Below are 26,873 nucleotides of genomic sequence, written 5' to 3'. Positions count from 1 at the left end.
CCTGAAGAGTCATAAAGCCAGTACACCGAGTGATTGACAGCTTGCACTGTCCAATGGATGCAGGTCTCAGCTGTGGGGGTCCATGCTGTGTCCTCGGGCTCCACCCCCAGCTCCTCCAAATATCTTTACTTCTGGTTTCAAAAATCCAAGATGGCGCTGGTCAAAACGCCAAACTCATGGTACTCAATCCAAGAGCTCACAAACCAATGGGTGACGGAGCGTCGACACTTGGATAACAAACACTTCCTGTGGGACGCTGGAGCTTTTTACTGACCTGTAAATGTTCTCGCCTCTAAGAGTTGACTCCGTCTAAATACCTCTGTTGTAAAGTGTGTGGGTCCCGTACGTTTTCCAGGAATATGGGGACAGCTGTTATTTTGTTTGCTTGCCTTGTTTGGTGGCTTGTTCCAAAACATCCTGCCAACTCATTAGCATATACATACAGACACAGCTGCCCCCCCCCCCCCCCCCCCCCCCCCTCCTCTGTCTCATATGTGCACAACTGCAGGTATATGGTGATGTGTGTACAGTGTGAAGTGGAGCGGTCCTTGTCGCTTTAAGTTATTAATAACAGATCTTAATCTCGGAGCCATACTTGTATCCACATATTTTATTTGTCTTTATTTGTCTGTCATCTGCAGTGTGTGTGTGTGTGTGTGTGTGTGTGTGTGTGTGTGTGTGTGTGTGTGACTGGCCCCCCAGATGTGCCTAACATCATTAACAACGGAACCGTCATCTCAGGTAAGTGAAGTGGTCCATCTCTGTCAGCTTAGCTTCTCACCTGCCCCCTCCCTACCCCCAACCCCCACTGCTAGACACACACACACACACACACACACACACACACACACACACACACACACACACACACACACACAGTCAGACCTTCAAAAGCATAAAGTTGAACCTAAATTTAAACTGCTTTTGAAAAGTAGTAGTAATTTAAAAGTGAACTTACTTCCAGTAATTGAGTAAATAACCTCGAGTTCAATAAATTAAAACAACCATTTTTGTTGCAGAGGTTTGTTGTAACAGGGTCGACAACACGTGTTCACGTCCTGACACTAAAGATTCATTAGCACATGTTCTGAACGTCTCTGGTAAACAGGAGCGTTACAGGTAACGCTCTCCGGCGATGCAGCGTTATTATTAAAGGGCTTGTAAATCTTTAATTAGAGGATTTACTGATGGTTCCTAACACTTTATAGATCATTAAGAACCATCAAGCTTGACATTTAATTCATGAGGCTTTCACCAGAAGTGGTAACAAATTACAAGTTGATATATTTCTGAAATAAGAATCTTTACATTTTGACCGAAGCGGTTCCTTTTCAGAAAACGTAATAATGTGATGCTGCTGTGGGAGTTTTCACACCTGCCTTGCTTGGTCCAGACCTTTAGACTTTTCAGTTAAAAATAAAAATTAATTAAAAGAAGTGAAAGGTTCCTCAGACCAAAGTTTGGCCCAAACAAAAGAGGTGTTGTCTCGGTCTGGATCAAACTGGTTTGGTTTTGTCTCAGGTGTGTGAACACTTTCCTGAATAGTTCAGACGAGGAAAGACAGCATTTAACATCCGAAGCAGAAAAACGAATGACTTTCAGGTGCGAAAACATCCAATGAGAGAGGAACTGCTCTTACACTTAACCTGAATCCAAATGAAATATTAATACGAAAATAAATGTATATATTAGTCTCCAAATAATTTTGATCCTTAATCGGTAACTGTTGTCAGCGACATTAATGGGAAATAAATGTATTTTCGAAGATTTAATTTGGTGTTTGTTTGTCCTGCCGCAGACACGCAGAGTAAATTAGCAGTTATATGTCATTAATTCTTTATGCGTAAGGAGAAAGCAGACAGCCGCAACACACACACACAGACACACACACACACACACTCTCAGACACGCACACACCAGAGTGCTCTGTAGGTCTTTACTTAATGAGCTTCAAATGCAGCTCTCCCCTACTGCGCTGAACAGGGAGAGAAAGATGGACGCATTAGAGAGGAAACGAAGGGGCGGGAGAGCAAAAGAGCGAGGGAGGGAGGGAGAGGTGGAGACAGAGACGAGATGAGGAGAATGGGAAGAGAAGAAAAGAGAGAGAGAGAGAAGTGGGGGAGGAGAGGGAGAATGTGACGTGTGAAGTGTCTTGATGAGTTATCGCTGTATTTATGTTTGTTGCCTTTATGTTGTGTTATTGTGAGCCGTTAAAAGGATTCTCTCTCTCTCTCTGTCTCTCTCTCTTCGGAATCTCAACTTCTTCCATGAATCTGGAAGTGAAAGTGAAGAACGCCGCACATTAAAGTTCCTGTCACTGATTTTCAACGAATACATTTTCATATGCTGCTGCAAAAATCCTGGCGTAAATGTGCCACGACCAATTTAGCATCCTGATTTCACACCAATTTAAAGGAAATATCTGTTTTACTATGTGTTTTTTTTTTAAATGGTATGAAGGCGTGTTCGAACACAATGAAAATCCTGGTTTCATATCTAACTGATGTGACGCTTTACAGCCGGTGACACCTGAGTATTTCACCTCTCAGACTTTATAACCCTGGTTTATGTGAGTGATTCTCAAAGAGTTCTTCTTCTTCAGTCTTTATTTCATCCAGCATTTACTTCTGACACTTTGTTTTTCACTTAACTGACACTAAAAGTCTCTCCATCAATTTCTACCTAATGTGGCACCACGACGGCGCCACTGTGTCATTGCAACAACACTCTGTGTTATTATTAAAAGTAGCTTTCACTGTGCTAAACTGTTTTTCCATTAACGTATGCTGAGGTATAATACTCCCACTGCTTTGAGCTGAAGTTTGTTGGCATCAGTTTCTGTAAAATATCACATACCTGAACATAAACTGCTTTTAGAAATGACTTTTATACAAAACAAGTTCAAAACAGCGCAGCTCATACGTTCAACTTTCTCCCTCTGCACAACAATGAAGCTAAAATATCCCAAATACAGGCGCTAACATTCTGCGTTTTTGATGAAATCTGAGTCAAGGTCTAGTCAGTCAAGCTCAGGGTGACGACAGCGGAGTTAATATGTCACTTCCTGCCTCTGTCTGCTAACATGTTAGTACCAGGTGTGAACATGTTAGTACCAGGTCTGAACATGTTAGTACCAGGTCTGAACGTGTTAGTACCAGGTCTGAACATGTTAGTACCAGGTTTGAACATGTTAGTACCAGGTCTGAACGTGTTAGTACCAGGTCTGAACATGTTAGTTCCAGGTTTGAACGTGTTAGTACCAGGTCTGAACATGTTAGTACCAGGTCTGAACGTGTTAGTACCAGGTCTGAACGTGTTAGTACCAGGTCTGAACATGTTAGTACCAGGTCTGAACGTGTTAGTACCAGGTCTGAACGTGTTAGTACCAGGTCTGAACGTGTTAGTACCAGGTTTGAACATGATAGTACCAGGTTTGAACGTGTTAGTACCAGGTCTGAACATGTTAATACCAGGTCTGAACATGTTAGTACCAGGTTTGAACGTGTTAGTTCCAGGTTTGAACATGTTAGTACCAGGTTTGAACGTGTTAGTTCCAGGTCTGAACATGTTAGTACCAGGTCTGAACGTGTTAGTACCAGGTCTGAACATGTTAGTTCCAGGTCTGAACATGTTAGTACCAGGTTTGAACATGTTAGTACCAGGTTTTTAGCTTCTTTAATGTTTCACTGGTGAACATACTTGTGGAGAAATTCACATTGTGTTTACTCAATGTCTAAAGCAGCCACTTATTCTCCATGTGAGGCCTTTAGTAAAACACCTGCACATACTGAAGGTGTTTATACAGTTGTTGATATCGATGGTGATAAAATAATTGAATTGACTGATATAATTGACATGCATGATTTTTCTGCCTGTGAATACGCCATGATATTTTTGTTGATATTTAAATCATCAGCTTCAAAGCTAAAAACATTCGAGTCAATCTGGAGGCACAGAGGATTTTAATATGAAATAAATAACCATAACATCTGAAAAGTGAAATAATAATAAAATAAATAAAGGAAAAAATATGTAGCGTTACGGGGAAATTGTGAAATGCGGCAATAAATTAAAAAACTCATCTCAGTGGAGAAATAATTTTAAATAATTTCATAATATGAAATAAGATTGCACTGATAAATAAGTTATATACATAACATAGTATTTAATATATATTATAATGACAAAATATGCAACAGTATACGTATATCAGTTTGAAGTATTTAGTTTGAATCTATTTAATCTCAACACTATTAAAATAATATCCTCCGTAGTTTAGGTGAGAACAGGGAAGAACATGTGATTATTTTCGTTCATCATTTCTCTCCAGGTGTAAAAGTTAACAATCATTACTTTTACAGACAAAATTATTCAGCTGCCAATCAAGTAAATAACAAGCAGATTAAGTTACTTGTTCTCCGATGACGACAGATACAATTATTCAAATGATCCTGAATTTTCATTTAATGTGCAGGATTTTCAATTGTTAAGATCATTTTCTTGCAGGTTTGTGTTTTTAAAATCTTTTTACATCTGAAAATGTTTTTATCTCTTTTAGATTTAGAGCAGCGGATACTTTTTTTGCATTTCAGTTCCCTGAAGCTGCAGTCGGAATGAAAAGCACTTGAGCTGCTGTGGCAGCATTGACATGTTCTAACACACATGTGGTTAGCGTGTGTCGCTACCTTCGTCAGTTTTTTTGCTCTTTCCCTCTGTTTTCTTTGATGCTGCAAACACACACACACACACACACACACACACACACACACAAATGCTCATGACCCCCCCCCGTCCTGTGTTCTCTGTGCTGGTCCTGACTCCAGCTCCAATTACCTGGTGGCTACGGCAGCAGGACCCTAAATGGGTTGTAGCACCGAACAGGCATGTCTGCAATGGTTCACCCAGCGGGAGAGGAGGAAGAGGAGGAGAGAGGGAGAGGAGGAAGATGAAGACGAAAAAGAAGAAGAGGAGAAAACTGGGCTAGAAAGACGATGAGGATGCTTGAGAGATGCAAGGGGATGAAAAACAGGAGGGTGAGACTGAAAAAGAGGAAAGAACTGTAGGATAGAAAAACAGGAGGAGGTATTTAGAAGATCCAGGACAAAGGAAGAAGAGCAAAGTGAAGAGGGAGCACGCAGGCCTTTGGAAAATTCAAGAAGAGAAGAAGAAAAACAGACGACAAGAAGCAGCTTGAGGAAGCGAAACAATGAGAAATCGTCCTTGTTTTTTTTAAATGTACTTGACAGCACAATTCAAATATTTAACATGTTGGTACATGCATGTTAACACGTTCATTTCTCTCATTACCCCAGATTTTTTTCCTCTTGTCCGACTGAATAATCTCTGTATTTTCACATCATGTCATATCTTCACCGTTCGGCACGTTTCTCTCCTTCCCTTTTGCTCTAATACCTCTTTTCTTGTCCCGTCCCTCTTGTCGGTTCGCAGCTTGTGAGGAGAAGGATAAGAGGAGAGAGGAGGAGGAGGAGGAGGAGACAAGAGGAGAAGGAAAGCGAGCAGGAGTGGGTGAAAATGAAAGGAAGCTGTCATTTCCTGCACAGCTTAAGAAATTAAACCACTGGAGCCTAATGCAAGATACAATTTGGGTGATTTATACAACACAGAGATAAAAGCAAATTTGCAATATTGGACTATTTTTGAAATATGAAGCATCCTGACAAACCTGCTGGATATGGAATTGTCTTAGTAAAACCACAGCAAAAGCTCATGTGAAAAATTGCTTTTGGTTTTTAATAATATATACTTTTAAGAATTGTGGAGAAGTTCAAATATTTTCGTCCCCAATTTCATGGCCTTCATCAGTGAAAGGTTCGCTCACGAAAAGTGAGGAAAAACTATTGAGATAATTAAATACTTTTATATTAAAATACTAATTGCAAATGGGTTTTCTGCTCTTCATGACCTCTTAAAGTATTTTACAGTACAGATCACATTCAGCCGTTCACACTCATTCATTCTGTGCTCGCAGCGCAATGTCTGTCACTCACACTGTCGGAGCAGCCGTCAGGGACAATGTCAGGGTTCAGTGTCTTGTGTGTCCAAGGAGCCGGGTATCGAACCACTGACCTTCTGATTAGCGGACGACTCGCTCCTCCTCCTGTGTAGTGTACATACAATACATTAAATGCTGAAATGTGAATACATAGTGTTACTAATGCTGCAACAGTCATAGTATATTTTAAATCGTAATTGTGTTCGTCATAGATAAAGTCTCAGTTTATTTGTGTTTGTGTTGTTTTTATACAATATATGTGTGTGGAATTTTATACATTGAACAGCAAACTCACACACACACAAACAACACAGATGTAGTTTTGTGTGTGTGTGAACAGAACATCATATGCAATTGTATACAACAAATACAAAATGATGGAAGAATAGATAGATAGATAGATAGATCGATAGATGGTCAGTGGTTTTCAGTGAATAAAAACTTGGCTGTCAGACTCACAAAACTTCCTAATATTCACAAGCAGCAGGTTTAAAGAGGCAGCGAGTCATTATTCACCGTTACATGAATTGATGCAGCAGCCAGTTCATCTGTGACGACTTTGTGTTTAATACTGACAATCAATATTTCAGTATTTGCTCCCTGTCAGGTCTTATAAACAGATGCTCGCTAAGTGTTGTGGTGATTTGTCAAGTGATTATTGTCTTTACTGTGGTTTTTTATCCTGCGTGTTTATCAAACCAGTGAAAAATAAAGTGCAGAGGTTACCTGAGGTTCTCAACAGAAACTAGTCAGGTGTTGATTTCAAAGATGGACGACGTGACAGCTCGCAAAAGTAAAGCCAATGTGTTTCTACTGCCGCCTGGTGGCTGGCTGCAGTAGAGGTCAGAAAGCCTGCGTCCTCCATGTTCACAGATGGGACATGAACCAAATAAAATGCCAAACTTAAATAATTTTTTCTGTCATTTTAGGTCGTTGTTATAAAACGGGTGTCCGTTCAAGTTTTCAGATTTGGTTATTTGAAACATTATTCATGTTCAATTCTTCTCCCTGTCTTTACCAGCTGCTGAACCATTGTGTGTGTGTGTGTGTGTGTGTGTGTGTGTGTGTGTGTGTGTGTGTGTGTGTGTGTGTGTGTGTGTGTGTGTGTGTGTGTGTGTGTGTGGATAAAGTGAATGTGTGTGTTCGACACCAGTCCCACGTTCTGCTTCACTATTCATCTCAATTTAACGGGACTCAGTGCTTCACTTGCCTGTGTGTGTGTGTGTGTGTGTGTGTGTGTGTGTCTGTGTGTGTGCGTGTGCGTGTGAGAGAGAGCAGCCGTCAGACACTGTTGACGTATAAATCACTGGTCGAGATTACAGCTTTTTTATTATTCATGATGAAGACCTTTTATTGCCAGCGATATTTATCTCTTCACTATCTCCCATGACCTGCAAGAGAAGGGGGGATGAGGAAGGCGAGGAGGAGGAGAGAGAGAGGAAGATGGAGAGAGGGAGGGAAAAGTCAATGTGTTCCTGTGTTTGGAGGAGGAGGAGGAAGGCTTTAGCTGAGCCGTACATAAATAAATTTGTTAAGTGGGCGGGTGTGGTTGAGTATTTGTGTGTGTGTGTGTGTGTGTGTGTGTGTGTGTGTGTGTGTGTATGTGTGTTCGATCCTCCCTCCATGATGTCCACAAATCATCAGTCCTACGTTTAGATCTTCTCTTCTTTCTCTTCTCTCTCTCCTCCTCTCATTTCTTCCTGTCCCTCTCTCTCTCTGCTCTCATTGTCTTCAGACGTTAATGATTTAAAACACCATATGTTTGTTTACAGTCAGTTGTGATAGAACCAGTCCTTCTCTCCTTCTTTTCATGTGATGTCCATTGGTTCTGCTCTTTTTCTGAAACGCTAATTTTGGTATTTCTCAACCTCGTTCTCACGATGGTCGCCATGCCAACTTTGTACTCAGCACTTCACGGTACAAAACAAAGTACTCTACTAATCTAATATAAAGACTAAATTTAATATAGACATACAATTTACATTGACTCGTCTTTATTTGTTTCATTCAAAACCACTTATGATCGCTCTCTGTTTCTGAGGCCTTGTGACAAAACATCTGGTCGTTTATTTCCGTGATCAGATCCCCGAAGGTCGGGGGGAAGATGGGGGGGGGGGGGGGGGGGGCGGCTGTCACATGGTCGATTTGAACGTTTAAAACAGTAAAGTTCATCAGACGGAGGAGGTTGGAGTGATGGAGGAGGTTGTGGCTGCAGAGCACCTCAGCAGGAGTCAGGTTAGAACGTGCACATTGGACACTGGCCTGAATATGATGGGATGTTACCTGTCAGCTGTGAAATTTGAGATGCAAACAGCTGACACACACCGGCAGCAACTACAACCTCACTTCCACTGCTCTGTCTGGATTAACGCCGAGCTTCACTTTGCTCTTTGTGCCATTAACTTGTGCTTTGATTTGTCCTTCTGCTAACATGCAACTTAGTTTTCAGGAAATACACAAATTAAGGGTAAGACAGCAGCTACAAGCTGTGAGTTCCCATATCCATCAAATGATGAGCTGCAAATTGTAAAACCCATAAAATATCAACTTCTTGCAGCTGCGGTGGAGACATGATGGAGTCGTGGTGCCTCCTGAACGTGACGTCTCGTAAACATGAGGTGAGGCTGCTGCGTTTGGTTCATATATGTTGATCCGTGCACAAATAAAAACGTCACGCTCTCTCTTTCAAGTGCTTCTCTGGGGTTATATCTGCTTTTTCATTCATTTTCAAGTGCAACCATGATTATTAAGTAATTATTCATAACGATCTAAGATTTATTCCAATATTCAAAAACCACTGCTACAAAATTCAAGCCACGTGGGTTTTAATTTCACGTGGAGAAGACATTTTAACTGAGTTATTGTCGACTGCCTATCTGTCACTGTCTCTCTCCATCACACACACGCGCACACACACACACACACACTCTCAGTCATGTGGAACTAAAGAGGAGCATGTGTCTCAGGTCAGCCTCCCTTTCACCTCACAGGTGGCAGACACAGATGTTACGAACACATGCATGCTCACACAAACACACACACACACACACACACATTGGGTGTTTTCACTGGAGATCCTGATTTTTATATTTGGAGATTTTAATATTTCCACTGTCGGTGTTTGACAGCTTAACCTGAGCTTGACATTTATTTATTCCTCCATGTTTGTTTTCTGCTGAATTCTGATGACTTCATCTACTTTCCTCGTGCACAAAGCCACAGGCGGGTTTTCAGCAGATGTGCAGACTGACAGCAGCATCGACTCTGCCAAACTGACAGTGAGTCTAAGCGGTACAGTGCTAAGGTGTAAGTGTGGATATTGCTGTCACCTCTGTCTCTGTCGTTCTCCCTGCGCATGATCATGAACACAGTGAACTTTAATAAAGACGACATTCTTTTGATGCATTCGTCTGGACTTCAAATAATGAAAAATATTGATTTGAAACACCTTTAAGTCGATATTACTCTGTCATCAGGGGCAGAGGACAGGATACCATTATGAAGCCTACAGCGCCATCTAGTGGATGAGGAGAGCAACACTGGCTCACTGAAAACCTCCCATACAGGCACACTTTCTGTTTAATAAACATTTATTCAGATTTTTTTTTTTTTACTTAGTTTGAATAAACAGGGAAACAGAAAACAAATGCACGTATACGTTCTTATTATAAGTAAATATGTACAATAAAAAGAAAAAACTATGACGTTTTAGCATTCAAACTATATATTAGGGCATTAACCGGACATTGTAAACCGCTGCACCACTGTGCCGCCCTGCCCTTCACACTAATAAACAAAAGCATGTCCTGTCTATTGTCCCATGCAGACCAGTGTATGACTGTGGTGCTGAGAAACTGAATGTTCCAGTAACACAAAGAGGTGTGTGTGTGTGTGTGTGTGTGTGTGTGTGTGTGTGTGTGTGTGTGTGAGTTATATTCAACCATGAACTGAATATAAAAACAGACAAACAGAAACAACAGATGTTTCTCTGGGTGTTTCATTTTTTTCCCCCACAAACTTTTCCGTCTTTCTCAGTCTTATGAACGATACAGAGCTTTTATAATCTATTTGTCTTTTATTCTTTCTGTCCAGTGTGTCTCTCTTGCTCTTTCTCTAAAAGTTTGTCTTTTACCTTCATTACATTAAGGGCTACATACATGTCTGAAGCTCCGAGAAGCACACGTTACCAAATGGCTGTTTGTTGAGAATGTCCATTCCATACAAATCATAAAAATATATATATTTTTATAATTTGACATCATATCAGTTCATTTTAATACACATATAATTTGATTTTTTAGTGTCTAAATATGTTCCGGTTATCAACTAAAGCCAGTTTATCTTAAGTAAAACTGTGACTCTCTAAAGGGATTATTTGCCAAACTTAACAGCCAAATGAAATATTATAGTGAAAAAATTTAATTGATCAAATCTTCACCTAGGTCACTTTATGATGTCATCGACACCTCCAGTTTGGTCTTTGGTTTTTGAGTCATTGCTGAAATATCATCACTTATCTCAAGTGGCATTTCATCACTAATTTCATACAATGTTGTTTAGGAACACTTTGTCATCAGTGTATCGTCAGACAATATGCACATCAGTATTCTATTATATGTGAGGGAGCAAATAATCATAGGTCACTGCAAGTCATATCAGGATTGTTATTATCTCCCTGAGAATAGAGAGAGTTTCAAAGTTCATTTTAGAAACAGACTAGCACCAAAACATGGAACATTCTGATGTACACTACAGTTCTTTAACACACAACTTTCACTAGGTGTAAATACACCATACACTGTTTGTAAAGGCATTAAGTCATTGTGGAATTCCAGGTCATGCAGGAAAAAATTCCTAGAATTTGCATGACGTTAAATATTTTCTACTTTATGTAAATGAAGGGGAAATTCACTCAGAAACTCTGTCGTGATTGGCCCAAAAAAAATGACAAAAGGAAACGTTGCATAGTGGTAGAACAGGAAATATCTAACTGGAGTGGATGAATGTCTGTGCTGGAGGAAACATTTGTAGTACTCTCTCGCATAGCTAGTCAGCACTGACACACACACAAAGCAATGAAAGAGAAGTGACTTCTTCACTTCCAGTGGGTCTCCATGATGATTTATATTAGTTTTTAGATAGATAGATAGACAGATAGATAGATAGATAGATAGATAGATAGATAGATAGATAGATAGATAGATAGATAGATAGATAGATAGATAGATAGATAGATGGATAGATAGATAGATAGATAGATAGATAAATAGATAGATGTACTTTACTGATCCCAAATTGAGAAAGGATTGTATAAAAACTTTACATACTCCCTGAGTAAATGAGTAAATAAAGTAAAGAGTAAATAAAGTAAAGAGTAAATAAAGTACTAGAATACACAGTATAGTACTAGAATATAATAGAACAAATAATACGCCCATAAAGAAATAATACAAATAAATGTCATTGTATTAAATCTCAATCTACGGTTTGATGTCATAAGAACATCTGTAAGTCCGGGTCTCTGTTTGTCAAACGTGTTTTCACGACACCTTCGCTGATAGCCGATTGGAATCAGTTTGTCAATGACATTAATTGGAAGAAAGTTTGAATGCTTCCTTACAAATATTTGGTCGTTAATAAGGTAAAGAAAATGTCCTTCAAGATGATCCATTAATTACCCTTTTTTGTGGACTTTGCTCTCACAACCAAGACATTCTGGAAGGACCTCTGTAACTTTATCACTGATCATATTTTTAGAGAATTTCCATTATTTGGGGGGAAATGTGGTATTTGGTTTCGTTAAAACTCCTAAAAAGTAGATGTATCAACAAAAGGGCTGTTTCATTATATATGATTTATATGTATATTGTGAAACACCCCTGGCTTGTTTGTTTGTATGTTCCTATTTGATATTCTACACAATCCAATGTTTACCTGTGTCTTGTTCTGTTCCTCTTTTATAATAATAATAACAATAATGATATTAACAATAATAATAACACTAATAATAATAACAATAACGATATTAACAATAATAATAACACTAATAATAATAATGATATTAACCATAATAATAACAATAATAATAATAACAACAATAATAATAATATTAACAATAAAAATAATGATATTAACCATAATAATAACAATAATAATAATAATCAGGCCGAACAGGAAACCTGATCTGAAAAAAAAAAAAAAAAAGACGCAGATAAACATCTGTGGACTCTCGTCGTGCTTTGATGACGTTATCGCGGGGACTTTCCGGATACGTCACTCGGGGCTTCCGCGTTACCAAGCTAGCGCTACATCCGCGCTCATGTCGGTAGACGCCGTTAAAACGTCGCCGCGTCGCTCCGCAGTTCACGTTAAACACACCATGAAAACGCCGGTGGCTCCCACCGTCGCCGGCGGGGCCGAGTTTTGAGTCGTCGCGGTCCGGAGCGACGGTCCGACCGAGAGGCGGAATGTCAACAACGCGGCCCCTCCTCGGAATGCGACGAGTCACCGAGCTGGCGTGCGCGGAGCAGCCGGGCGGCAGGCTCCCCGCGGCGGGGAGGCAGCAGCAGCAGCAGCCGCAGCAGCAGGACGGTCCCACCGTGGACGAGTTCACGGTCCCGGAGGAGAAGGAAGAGGAGCTGAAGTGCGCCAAGCCTCGAGTGGAGCAGGTTTTCAAAGTGACGTTCACCATCATCGGGCTGCTGGACCACACGGGACAGCCGCACGGCAGCAAGACCTCCCGGCAGATATGGCTGCAGCTCCGGGGGAACAGAGACGACGCGTCCAAGGCAAAGGTGAAGTTTCCGTCAAAGCTGCCTCGCTCCCATGTTCTTACCCCAACCCGAAGATTCACCTGTGGTGGCTTCATGTCACGTCTCCATGTTGCCTGGTGTCTGGTGAACAGGTGTACCAGGGTCCTGTGATTGGCTCCAGGCTCCTCTGGTTCATCTCGGCGCTTTAAAAACATCTGAGACACCCTGAGCTCACATACAAGTTTGAATATGTGGTTCATATATTTAGAAGTTGTCTGTAAAGTCTGGAACACACAAGGAGTAACTTTGTTGAAGTTTCTGTAGCTCGGAGACACAAACATTCATGTGGTTCATGTCACAACATCTGCAGCACGACCACGTCTTCTCATCACCAAGTTTAGATAAAGATATTTAATCAAAGCAACAGTAGAAGTTACGTTCCCAAACTATTTACACACATTTTTTGATTGAATCGTAGATGGACTTCATCAGACTTTATTAGACAGTTGATTTAATAACAATAATGAATATAATGATAATTATAAAAAGAAGAAACTTTATTTTTTTTTTGCACATTTCACTGGTTTACCAGGTGATTCAAGGAACTAAAAACAGAAAATGATGTGCAATTACAAGATGAAAGCGAAAGACAATAGATAAAATTAATCGATAAAGTAGTAAAATAATCAAACATCTCGTTACAAGCTATCGTGTTAAAAGACGACAGTGACGTGGTTTGTCTGATCGACATGTTGTGCGACGGGTGTGAAGGTCTCACCTCCTTCACCTTAGTTTCAAAATGATGTTTGGTTTCATTTGTCTGTCTGCTGAACATTTAGATGAAGTCACTTGATGTCTTGCTACTGATTTTAATTGTTGATTTAGGTCAGACTCAGCTCAGTTTGCTTCACTAACTTTCATTTTCCCATAACAGGCAGGTCTGTGGTGTTGCGTCATGCCTAGACAATACTAGAATGACACTCGGGGGAGTGTATTCTTCCGTCAGGTCCCACCAGGCCCACACTCATCTATCAGTTCCCTAAATATTCATGATTCAACGATTTCCAAGAAGACTGATGAAAATAAAATGAAACACCCATCGTGCGATATTAAAGAAACAATCAGCAAAAAAGAATTGTATCCCTGACTCACACGGCCTCCTTCCATAAGGTTTCATGGGAATACTTCAGGAGAACGGTTTGTGCTCCGCTGAGTGTCATTCTAGTCTGAGACTGAAGATGATTTGAAACAGCCGTCAGTTGCAGTCATCAGATTCCGAGATGTATTTAGAAATCATACATTTTGCTTACCCATGCAAAGTAGCCGTCTATAATTGTCGATTTTAATTCACTGTAATTTCCCGCACAAGAGAACTGGTCACACTTCTGTATCTCGTGTCATGAGTCTCACTCTGGTGTTCAAGTCACTCTCTCTGTAACCAGCTGTTCCAGGCTCTGCCAGTCAACCGAGAATGTGATGCTGAGAAGGTCATTTCACTGTCAGCCTGTGCGACTCATGATGATTCCGCACGAGTCAAACTTGACTTTCTGCGTAACCATAGCAAGTTTTATGGGTTCTTCCTCAAGCTTGGGAAATCACTGTCGTTATCCCCATGAATGATTTTCCAGTAATGTAGTTTCTTATGGTTAAGTAGCTGTGACTGAAGTGCTGCACATGACTGAAAATACTCTTGTTATTGCTGTTACTTCTCACAGCGTCGACATGTTGATGATGTAAAGCAGTTTGTTAGTTTTATTGGCTGACGTTTTGGTCGTTAAAAGCTTTCTTCTGCTTTGTAGTGTTTTGAGGCTTTGACTAAACAGAGCTTTCAGACGTGCACTGAACTCTAGACAATTTCCGCAAGTTTTCCGAAGAGACTTTTTGCAAGAACGTAAATGTCCGAGTCATTATCTCCGGACATTTTCTGGAACCTTTGCTGCCGGTCCCCAACTGACTCTGGACATTTTCGCTGTCACTTACATCCCGTTTGGAAAATTGCCGGAAAATGTCTGGCAGCTTCAATCTGTAACCTCATATAAACTCTTCTCTTTGTGAAAGCTTTTTACAAATGATTGACACTGTGCAAGTGCTTTCTGAGAACATTTAATCTCATGAACCACGCCAGACATAATCATACTGTACTTATTTATACTTACTGAATGCCACATTTCTATTTTTACCTCTAGTCATTAAAAACCTGTATCTAAAGTACAAGAAGAATTTGATAATTGCAGGTTCAGACGTACTGGGAAGTCCATTTCATTTGTTTTGTTTTAAAAAGCCGCACCCAAATATTTATCATCTGATTCTCTTTCAGTTCTGATATCAGTTCTTTCTTTTTTCACTCCCAATGAGTCACTGCTGAGTCATTTTACAGTCTTTTTTTGTCTTATCTTTTCTACACATTAACTCTAAAAATATGTGACACAGTAACCGCACCTCCCTGGATCTGATTCATTCAAACTGTGTCACAGTGAGGACATTCCCTGAATCAACGATGAGTGTTCAGTTTCAGCACGTGTCGGCTGTCAACGTGTCTTGAAGTATTGAAGTCGACTGAATGAGTTTATACTTATAACATATTGTTCACTGTTGTTTTGCTTTTTAAACACATCCCCCTTCACCGCTTAGTCAGGTGATGTAAATTAATTCTAGCTTCTTCTCCTCATTGTGCAGGAATATGTGCGAGGACTTTGTGACCCAGAACTGCACAAAGAAGAGCGTTACCCAGTTGACATGCACTGTATCTTTGCTGGTGCCCGCGGCCTCTTCCTGGACAGGCTCATACGGGACACAAGTGCAGAGGTTCAGGTGCCGGAGCCGGGTCGCCTGCGGCTCTTGGGCCAGGCCGAGCCTGTTGTGATGGCGCAGAGCAGAGTTCAGCAGTTTGTAGCACTATTCCAGGTACGAGTCTTAATGATCAGTCCCCTCACACAGTTTTGTTATCCAGCTGTTTAATTTCTGGACCTGAGAGCTTAAATGGCAGAACTGTCAAAAAATAGTTAAATAGAAAACATCACCTGTAGGAAATTGCAATGGGCATTTTCACTTTAAATTTACATTTCATAAACCATTATATTATCAACTGATACAAAATAAAGAAGACTGATTGATAATGAAAACCTTCAGCACTGTGTGCCATCACGTGGAATCCCTTTCTCTGTGTCTGTGTTGTCCAGGAGAAGCGAAGTCTACCGGGCGACAGAGAGCCAGCGGTGAAACGAGCGTTCAAATCCTTTGTTGAGGAACGGGATGATAAATACACGATGGAGCTTCTTCTGCTGCCCAGTGCCCTGAAGGAAGAGTTACTGGGACTGGCTCACAGCCCCACCAGCACAAACACATCCTCCCTGGTTAGTTCAATATAAGTGCAAAAGTCAACTTACTCACACTTAAAGGTTGTTATTCAAGAGCAACTTTCTTTCCTCAAACAGACTCTGCAGCCCAGCACGGCAGAGGTTGACCAGGACCGCTCGCAGAGCAGCACGCCAGTGACGGAGCTCTCCAACCGCATCTTGGACACTAGCTTTGAAGAGAGAGGGGCCACGGTGGGATCTGCCGGAGGAGCCGGGAAAGCGGGAGGAGGGATAGGATTAGGTGCCGAAGCCGTTCTGCTCAACGGCACTCGGCCCTCACACAAGCGGCGCTCGTCTGAGAGCGAGACTCGGGACACAAAGAGACAATACTCTCTGGAGCGGAGAGACGAGTCGCCAGAGAGAGCGAGAGAGCGGCAGAGGGACAGAGAGGGCCGGGGCTCTGGTAGCAGCTGTAGATCCAAAACGCCCTCTGCCTCATCGTCCCTCTCCTCCTGTGCTAAAGCAAACACAGTCGGGCCGATCATGCTGGACTCCAGTGAAGGGATCTCAGATGAGGGGGAGGCAGTCAGTCCAGAAACCAACCTCCGCTGCCTGGTCAATTTCTTCAGGTAAGAGTCAGAGCTTCAAGTCCTTGTTGATGGTTCTGTTATTATTATTATTATGTCAGGTCTGTTATTCATGAGTTCAATATGTGGTCTGGAGCCTCAATGATTAATGAATAATTCAATCAACAGCAAATTACACAGCAACTGTGAAGTCTCTGCTCCAACAGAAATGATAAATGTTGGAGTTCTAGCTTCTCAAATATGACAATTAATTTTTTTTTTTTTCATCTTTCATCACAATAAATGTAATATTATATGAATTTGTGTTCTTGGTCAAGACTTTTGATGAAGTCATTTGTTAAAGACCGCTTTTAGAGAAATGAGATGAGCATGTTTCACTGTTTTCTGTTTTTTTAATAACTAAATAATTGTTTGAATTATCAGCAGACGGTTTGCTACGGAAAATGATTTTTACTCTCAGTTCAGTGCAACGGTCAGAATCAACTCCGCTCATTCTGTGTAAAAATAGATTCTAAAGTTCAGCTGAAGCTAATATGAGGCTTCAGACTGGATTAGTCAAAACAAGAACATTTCCCAACGCTGTTTCACCGTGTCGTGTTTCCAGACCGAGCAGCAGCGGTGGCATTGTAACAAACAAGCTTTTCAATGGTTGTTCATCCTCGTACCACATATATATACAAAATGTTTTTTCTCACGGGCAAAATGGCAACAAGCATGTGTGTATCGTTTAAAGACTAAACACACGTCATGCTGCACAATAAAACATGTAAAACTAAATGTCTCCAGAACCATGGGTTACCAGCAGGAAGTGGTGGAGCGTGTTGTCAAGGAGACAGGACAGACTGAGGATACCTTCCTCGTCCTGGAGAAGATCGTGGAGGAAACCAAGCGGTGTGAAGAGGGCTCGAAAGGAGGAGACAAAGAGAGACGGCCGACCTCCGTACGCTCCTCAGACACGGCGTCCTCCTCATCGTCGTCCTCGGCCCCTACGGTCTCTCGTCTCAGAGAGAAGGAGCGTGAGTTTAGCAGAGCACTGGTCGACCCTGGCAGGTCTAAAGAGAACATTAAGCCCAACCAGCACGGGAGCAGTAGCAATGGGCTGGGGCATCGGAGGCAGTGCAGCGGCAGCGAGACGAGCACTCAGCAGGTATTTCACTTCTTACAGCAAGAACCCTTTTTTAGTTCATTTCTTCTTTCTCTCCTTTGATAGGAGAACAAAACTGAATCAAACCACTCAGACTGAAATCATCCATTTAAGATGACTTGTTTCATATCACCGTTGAACGTTGTTTCATTTGTAACCTCAACATCTGTCATAATTTAGCTCCCATGACACTTTTAAATCCTTCTTGTCTCTTCACTTCGCATGATTTCCAATAAACTGCTTCATATCTTATTACTCCTCTAATTGGTTCATCACATGAAACAATAAGGTATTGTAAAGCCTGAAAAAATGACATGGTTGATTTATTTCAGAAAGTTTCAAATGGTGTTGTGGGTCATTAATTAAAATCCGATTTCAGGCAATCACAATCAAGAGGAGCTCCAGTGCTCAAGGCGGAGCAGGAAACTATGAGGTGATCACCATTGTCGATGACGATGATGACATCCTCACGGAAACCAAAACAGCAGACAGCAGTGTGCCCCGTATGTTCGCGGCACACCTCGACACCCACTCGGGATCCAGAACAGACTATCTGGCTCGGGGAGTGGGCAGCGGGAGTGGCGTCTCTCAGAGGGACTACCTGTCCAGGGGCGGGACTCAGACTTTAGGAGGATCTGTGAAAGTTGAGAGTGTGACGGCACTGCGCAGCACGCCTCAGTGGCTGACGGCCACCACCTCCTCCCTGGTGTCGACTCCCAGTGTAGGTATTAACCTAAAGTCCCCCCTCCACTTAAAACAGTGTTTTGTGTAGCGTTACTTGGACTTTTAAACATTCCTATCCTGAATGATGCACAGTGGAACGAAAGCTGTATGCTGAGGTTTCTCCTTTAACCTTTTTGTACAAGTTTTTTTTTTGGTTAAATTTGTTAGTAACAACTCTTTCCCTCTCGTCTTTCTCAGTCGGCTCAGTCCATCAACCGGCCCTCGGCCTTTCCCTATCAGACCATCGGCCACGTGGGCTTTCACGGGGGCGTAGCCAAGAGCCCTCCTGCAAACGACCCCCCTGCGCCTCCAGTGACCGGTCTGGGTCGTTTCCATCAGTCGCTGAGGACGCCCTACACTCTGAAGCTGCCGAATGAGCCGGGGCGTCCAGAGCTCAGACACATTATCATTGATGGCAGCAATGTGGCTATGGCGTGAGTCTACACACACACACACACACACACACACACACACACACACACACACACACACACACACACACACACACACACACACACACCACACACACACACACCACACACACACACACACAACCCACAAACCCTTTGGTTTACTGGAACATGTTAACCTATAAGTTCCTCTCCAGTAATCACCCATAATTTCCTCTGAACGTTTCGAAAAAGAAAATACCAGGTAAAGGCAGAGCATGTCAGTCAGAATCGTAGCACATCGCCCTGACTCTTGCTCAGCTCTGCTGTTCTTGAATTTTTTCGTCACTTTCTGCTGATGTGTCATCACAGTTTTCATTCCAGATGACCTTACCTCAACCTCTCACTTTTACAACCACTTCCTTTCATGTCCTGTCCCCCTTCTCTTCCTCTCTCCCTCGCCCGTTCTTTACCAGAAATACACTGAAGTAGAAAAGCTTCCGTCGGTATCACATTTAGTTGGAAATACAAAGTTAGACACGCAATTATGAGTCTGTTAGTGTGTTAAAACGGCAGCGTCTGCCATGTAAGAGTAAGAACAAATATTTATACCCCATTTAGTTGTGTTATTGTTTATTACATCTGCCAAGGAGGTTGTGTTTTCTCCACTTTGTTTGTTTGTTGGTTGTTTTGTTTTTTTAAGCAAGATTACACAAAATCTCCCAGACGCATTTCCACCGAACTTGGTCAAAGGATGTGATACAGGTCAGGATTCACCCTTTAATATCTGGTCCTGATCCAGATCAGGGGTTAAAACAAAGTTTCTTGAATTTTGCAAGTTGGGACATTCTCCTTGATTTCTCAGAGAATCATTCATGGATCTTGCAGAAAAAAATCAGGCATGTTTAGGTGACTGATATTTAACACCCACCTCTTCTCCCTTCCACATTTTTCTCACCACACCCAGTTGAGGTAGATGGCTGCTTACATACTGGAGGTTTCTCCCTGTTGAAAGGGAGTTTTTTTGTCTTTCCACTGTAGCCCATATGTTTGCTTGGTTGTGGGAACTGTTGGGTTTCTCCAGAAGGTCTAGACCGTACTACGTAATTAACATCTTGCCATTTGCTGCAGATCCAAATAAAAAATCTGGATCAAGTGAATTTAAATGTGCTTTCATAAGAGGACCGTTGGACCTCGGTGGAGGTGTGAGCCTCACTCTAGTTTTAATGATGTTCTCAGTGCAGGTTTGAGGATCAGGATATGATCTTGATCCTGATCTTGACGGAGGTTGTTCGGACATGTACAGTTGCTCTGTTGAGCTCTGCAGCGTAAGGTTGCGTCCAGGTTTCCATGGTGTTGTTACTGGTTGCATAATCTTTTCCGACTGGTGTCCTTCATCCCTTTCTCTTTCAGTTGGTGGAACTTCCCCTGAGTTTTCATGGCAGCTCTGACCCACTGTCAAAACATTTCTCACTCTGTCGTGTGTGTGTGGGGGGGGTCTGTGTGGCATGTTCTTGACGTGTGACCTTTCCACCTTGAAATTTTGTTTCTGTGATATTGACGTCATGTCACAGAAGTTTGTTATTAGTTGTTTGCACTGCACACGTACTGGGATGGCGTTTGTAGTTTTCCGCAGTGAGTCAGTACCAAAGACTTCTATTACGACAGAAACCATCTTTGAGAAAAACATGTGTACTTGGCTCCTGTCCCATCCACTAACATGGAGGACGGAGGGTTTAGGATTTGCCACCCACCAGGAGGCAATCAAAAGTTTTTGGCTTCACTCTATGGGAACTGTCATGTCGTCCATTTTTTCAGTCTATCACACCATCAAATGCTGAATTCAGGTCAGACCTCATCAGCATCAGAAAATTTCCAGTGACCTCCACAATCCTCCTCTTGTTCTCTCCTGATTGTACGAGATAAACTGTGGCCTTTTATAATGTCAGAGTTTGATGTGGATGAATTAGATCAATAATGCTTTCATGTTTTTTTTATACATTCGAGTGAATACTTTTTTTTTGTGGCCGCTCTGTGCTTTACCGCAGCTCATGTGAGGCCAGATTACTGAACAGGATAATCTAAAAAGGGAAGTTACCAGTGCAGAAGTAACTGACAAAAATTCACATGACGAGGAAGAGGAATGAAGAGTTAACATGAGCTTCATTCATTTACGCGTTTTTCTCTGGATTATATTTTTTTTATTAAAAATCAAACAAAGAAGAAGCTCTAATGTGAAACTCTAATGAAGAAAACAGGAAGTGATGACAGCTGTGCAACTTGAATGCTTCAACAATTATAAAAATGTCAAGTGCTGATGATCATCTGCAGGTTTCCAGGCTTATTAATGTGGCACAGATGAATTAAACAAATGCACACGAGGCCTTCGAATGCACCGATAAAAATAATCTTTATTCGAAGAGTAGGTTGTGTTGTGGCTCTGCGGCTCGTCAGCTTCCTGCTCGGTGATGCCGGAGCGATCTCTGGGAGTTTCTCACCCTGTATTTTGCTGTTTTTGTGGTTGTCTGCTGTAGCTACCGTGCTGTTGTATTGCAGCCGTCTGACGTGCACGTACACGCTGTTCACGTCATATTCAACAATGTGGGTCAGGCGTCGCCGTGTGTGTGTGTCTGTTTGTTGTGAGTACTACTAGACTAACAGGGCTACTGTTGCCATGGAGACCACTGAAAGTCTGTTTGACGTTAGGTGCTGTCCTGCTCATTGTCTTAAGTAGACTTGGCTGCATTATTATGATTTCAGAGCTTTATTTTTCACCTTAAATGTGTTTTTTTTTTTTGCTTTTGCTCATCCCATAATACCCAGAGGTTTTAATTCAGCATAAATACTGACCCTCTGCCATTTTATTTAAGTGCCACAGTATAGAGTGTGAAATGAATGCATCATGCTCAAAAAAAATCCCACAGTGGGAGAGTGAAAGTTTGTGGTATGTATAGTACACTTTGTTCTGCCAACAGTCACACTGTGCAACGTGTTGCATGCAGTACGCTCTTGTGCAATACTACATCTGTTGGTGGTTGAGTTGCCGAGGGAAAATCCAAATCCAGTATCAAATCAACCGAAATGATCAAGTCTAAATCTTTTCAGTCCCTTATCGAGCAGTTTAGCTTTCATAAACTGCAGCTAATTCAAATCATATGGAGCCTGGGAATTGGTGGTTGATGGCGGATTCAAAGCCAGTGATGATGTGTTTTGCTTGATTAACGTTGACATTAATGAAGTCAAGTGTCACAAGCAGTAGATGAGGCAGAAGATATGAAATGTTGATTGATTGATACTGATCATTCTTACAAACCCACTTGTACCTTAACTTAAATCTGCACACTCTACTGCTGTCAGGAATATTTTACATTTTTGTCTACCTGTTCTTCTAATCCTCGTCTCACTGTGTCGCTCCTCTTCTCCAGGCACGGCCTTCATCGGTTCTTCTCCTGTCGAGGCATCGCTCTGGCAGTGGAGACATTTTGGAAGCGGGGCCACAGAGAGATCACAGTATTTGTCCCCCAGTGGCGTCAGAAGAGAGACAGATTCACAACAGGTACAACAACAGTGAGCTGCAGGTGTCTGAGCAAAGTGTTTGTCCATGTGCTCAACTGAAGTAACGCTCTTCGAGCATGCAGCATCCAAACACAGCTAATTGTGTGTGTGTGTGTCAGTCTGGTGTTATACTGATTTAACTGTTGTCACGTTATTACAGAGCAACATTTTCTAAACCAGCTGGAAGACCTGAGGCTGCTCTCCTTCACTCCGTCCAGAGAGGTCTGTGGTCAGAGGATTTCCTCTCACGATGACAGGTACACACCCACAGTCTTAGAAGAAACTTTATTTATACGGCACTTTTCAAAACGCACTTCCGCAGTGCTTCAGAGTAAACACGATAGCAAATCAATACTTTACTATACAGTTAAACTGAAATAAACAAACTGCTCAGATAAATTTAGGAAATGGTTTGTTTGTTTGTTTGTTTTTTATATTTTTGAAATACCGTTTTAAAATGAAAACGTATTAGTGTGGATGTTGCCACACTGTGTTAACACGAAGACATGAATAAGAACATTCTATGTAGATTTAAAAGGTCAGCAGCTCTGTGAGTCCTATTTTAGGACCTTTTGTGTGAACTACCTGAAACTCATCCTGACTCAGCACACAGGGCGCTAGCTGTGAATTGGTGGATTCACATCTGCGGACTTTCAACTGAGGGAAAATCCAGATTATCCAATGCACACACACACACACACTCACACTCTAACTCTCTCTCTCTGTCAGGTTCCTGCTCCACCTGGCAGAAAAAACAGATGGGATCATTGTTACCAACGACAACCTGAGGGACTTTGTCAACACCTCGGACACGTGGCGGAGAATTATTCAAGAGAGGTGACGGCATGTTACGTTTACACAGCTCAATTAGTCATTCACTTACACAGCCCATAACACAACATGATACTGGGAAGTCCACAGAGACTGAGATTAGCAATCTGAAGATCCTGTTGGATAAAAATGGGGCAGAACATTTTAGAATTGTAATTTTACAAAAGAGGGAGTAGAAACAAAATTTTAAAAAGTACAAGTAAATAAATTATTGCTCTGACAATTCAACTCACAGGTTTATCCTTTTAGAATATTCATATGATATAATTGGGCTCATGAAATGACAACATCATCGTCTGAATCAATAATAAATCAATTAAGTTTAGATTTTTTCTGTCATGTAAAGTTTTCTTGGTTTAAAGGAAATCATACAGAGCACGGCCCCAGAGGCCGAATGACGACAGAGACTTGATGAGTTTTCTGTGAGACTGTGTCGCCCTCTATTGGTCGTTCTCTCTCTTAGCTCACGGACGTGAGGATGGATGTGTTTCAGCAAAACTAAACTGTAGCTGTTAAAACCAGCAGTTCTGTAAAACACCGAAATGTTGGGTTTGGTCAAAAAAGATTGACAATCACTATAAAACCGTGAGAGCAAATAATGAAGTTTAAATTTCTGTTAATTCTAATTGACAGGTTGCTTCAGTTTACTTTTGTGGAGGACCACTTCATGATCCCTGACGACCCTCTGGGTAAAAACGGACCTCACCTGGACGTCTTCATGCGAAAAGAGAACAGGTGTGTGAGTCTAGAGTTCAGACCGTACACACGTTGAAGTCTCAGTATCGTGGTTTCTAAATGTTGTAACTCATCATTTTCTGCTGTCTTCCTCTCAGAAGAGCTGCAGTCACCCCGCCCCCTCAGAGACCCCCAGACTTGCGGCCGACCTGCCAGCAGCAGCAGCAGCAGCAGCAGCCTGTTTACGTCCAGGCCCTGCACTCCGCTCCTCGAACCCCCGCCTCCACGCCCAGGCCTCCTCCCTCCCTGATGCCCCACCCCACAGCGCACTGGCCCCACTCTGGTCCCCCTGAATGGCACCCACCACGCCGCTCACCCTCCCCGTCGCCCTCGCCTCCGCCACAGCGATCGCCGGGGGAGACATCGGAGCTGAAGAGGAAGCTGTACGACATCTTCCCCGACCAGAAGCAGCGGATCGACCGCATCCTCAGCGACAACCCGTACATGAGAGACCTGAACGCCCTGTCCGGGCTGCTGCTGGGATAAATGACTCTGCAGTGAGGATCACACACAACGCAAACACTCACTCGCAAGGACATATGTACGTGTCAGCCTAAATATAATTTATTTTGCCATCTCTTCCAGCCTGGAGGACATTCACAGTTGTTTTTGTTATTATAATTTAACATTAAGACTGATCATCAAACTAGCTGCTACCGGCAAAGACTATTTTTTGGGATGTTTTCCTCTTTTGCTCTTCCTCCTCTTTTGCTTTCCAGTCGATCAACAAGAACAACACTGGCCTCTACAGAATCAAAAGTGTTTAATCACCATATTTGTCAAGCAGCAAACTCCACATTTTTCCAATTGTAATAAATCTAAAGGTCCCTCAACAAGAGTCCAGAGGTTCCATGAACGTGGGACTAACACCGGGAGGAAACGTTTGGACCAAAGGTGGAGACCTGGTCTCGTGGGACAGCGGCCGCAGCTCTCAGCTTCTTTCTCCAAAACCGTATTAAACCATCAGACTTTCGACACTGGCAGGTTTTTGCATGTTTTCAACACACGGCTTCCGCACACTGTCGGGCAGCAGCAGGGTACTGAACTTCACGTGAGTTAACTCACCGTGTCAGAAGTTCAGGGGTTCAACATCCACTAAAGGAAATGTTTAAACTTACCGCACTTAATCTCCTTGACGACGCATTTACTGGTTCCGTTTATTGAGGACGGCTGTGGTATCCTTCGTCAGAGATGTGGGGATGATGACATCATTGGCTTCACCTTCAAATAATTATTAGTGTGATTATTGGACAGGAATGCCAGAAGCAACTTTGATTCAAAAAGCAGAGTAATAACATATAATCTTATTAAAGAAACGCACTTAGACTTTTATGGGCCATTATTTTGAGGCTGTATAGATGGGTAGTAACAGCAACCTGTATTTTTTTATATAGATAATTATTATTATTATTATTTCAGAAATAGTTCACTTATTGTAAATATCCAGACTGAGGTTGTCTCGTTTATTAAAAGCATTGCAGCACTGCCCATCTCTACGCCCTCCGAATGTTTCCTGTATTTTCTGACCCGGCTCAATCTACATGAAGCTTTAATTAACTCCTCCCCCCACAGTCAGAGTAAAGATAACTGACACTTCCTCACTTTTATAAAAGACCATTTCTTCTTCTCAGTGAGGATTTTGCTTTTTAAATTCTTCCCTCGCTGATGAGTGACACCTTTTCGGCCACAAACGTGTCATTTAGAGAAATAATATTAATATTTAAAAGGAATGTTCGGGAATTTGAGGATCATCAATATGAGGAAAGGCCCTGAGCTCATGTTCTCCCTCACGAGAGACGTTAAAAAACCGAATTCAGACGCTGAACCGGCCGTTGCTGCTCAGACAAACTGTTTCTGAACATCGCTTCAACAAGAATTTGAGTTCAAGTTCAATTACAGAATGAGTTGTTCAGGTTTGAGTCACCATCAAACTGTGTTTTCAGGTGGAGGCAGTTACTAGTTCCTCATCAGCGTTCTGTTCCGAGAAACTTCCCGAGTTATCGGTCTTTGAAAACGTGTGCATCTGACCTCGGATGGAAACAAACACTACAGGAGTTTGGATTTAATCTTTTTGTTGATTGAATGAAATGGCCCCTTTTTTTTAAATACCCTCACCCAAAAAATTACTTTAACTGCATTTGTAATTATTGTTAATAGCTGAATTAAAACCACTGAAAGGTAAATAACAATGTAGTGAGTTTAACACTGTGCCATTGAGGAATCTTCAGAAAGCTTGTAGTGTTTTTCTACCCTCATACACCCAGAGAACGTGGGGCTGCAGCTTGCATATTTAATGTGCATCTGAGTTTTGTACAATACAAACACTTCATCTCCTTGTAAGAAAAGAATCTGCACAAAAATCTTCACAAGGTGTCAAACAGTTCTGTTCATACTTGCTTTGTTGTTGTGAGGATTACTGAAGGACTTTATTATTATATTTCTTAGGTGAATATTCATTTCCTTTTTTTTTTGTTGTTGTTGTAAATACAAGCATTTTTTGGCTACAGTGCACATATAGTTTTATGTATGTGGAAAACAAAACTCAATCAAACGCAGCAGTTCCCATTAACTCATGTTTGCATGGTTGGACAGTGTTTACTGTTTATCCTCCTGTTCGGTCACTTTCACTTGTTTTTTTTTTTTTAATCAGTTTTTGTGGGGCAACGTTACTGTGATGGCCAAAAATTTTGTATAAAGTATTAAAACGAACACTTCAAAAACATTTTGGGGAATCGTCCTTATTTGCTTTTTATTGTGAATCAGCCAGTTAACTTAGCTGGTTAGCTAGTTAGCTAGTTTAGCTTCAGGAGGTTACCAGTCATGGACAACGACGCGTCTCCACTTCTGT

General features: G+C 41.8%; 1 protein-coding gene across 2 annotated transcripts; it reads left to right on the top strand.

Moving 5' to 3' along the window:
• Window positions 1–12,254: 12,254 nt before the first annotated feature.
• On the top strand, window positions 12,255–26,747 carry n4bp1 (nedd4 binding protein 1). 2 transcript variants are annotated; one of them, XM_069528374.1, is made up of 12 exons: window positions 12,255–12,807; window positions 15,442–15,669; window positions 15,945–16,118; window positions 16,200–16,690; window positions 17,435–17,795; window positions 18,172–18,513; window positions 18,714–18,949; window positions 22,330–22,460; window positions 22,620–22,716; window positions 23,189–23,296; window positions 23,924–24,025; window positions 24,127–26,747. In XM_069528374.1, the coding sequence occupies exons 1-12, from the start codon at window positions 12,481–12,483 to the stop codon at window positions 24,509–24,511; spliced, it is 2,982 nt and encodes a 993-aa protein (XP_069384475.1). In that variant the 5' UTR covers window positions 12,255–12,480; the 3' UTR covers window positions 24,512–26,747. The 2 variants fall into 2 exon arrangements, with proteins under 2 accessions (XP_069384475.1, XP_069384474.1); XM_069528373.1 differs by having other exon boundaries at window positions 24,124–26,747.
• Window positions 26,748–26,873: the final 126 nt, after the last annotated feature.

This window comes from Paralichthys olivaceus, chromosome 7, assembly GCF_024713975.1.
Source record: "Paralichthys olivaceus isolate ysfri-2021 chromosome 7, ASM2471397v2, whole genome shotgun sequence".
NCBI lineage: Eukaryota > Metazoa > Chordata > Actinopteri > Pleuronectiformes > Paralichthyidae > Paralichthys > Paralichthys olivaceus.
This window is presented reverse-complemented; position numbering and strand designations above follow the sequence as displayed.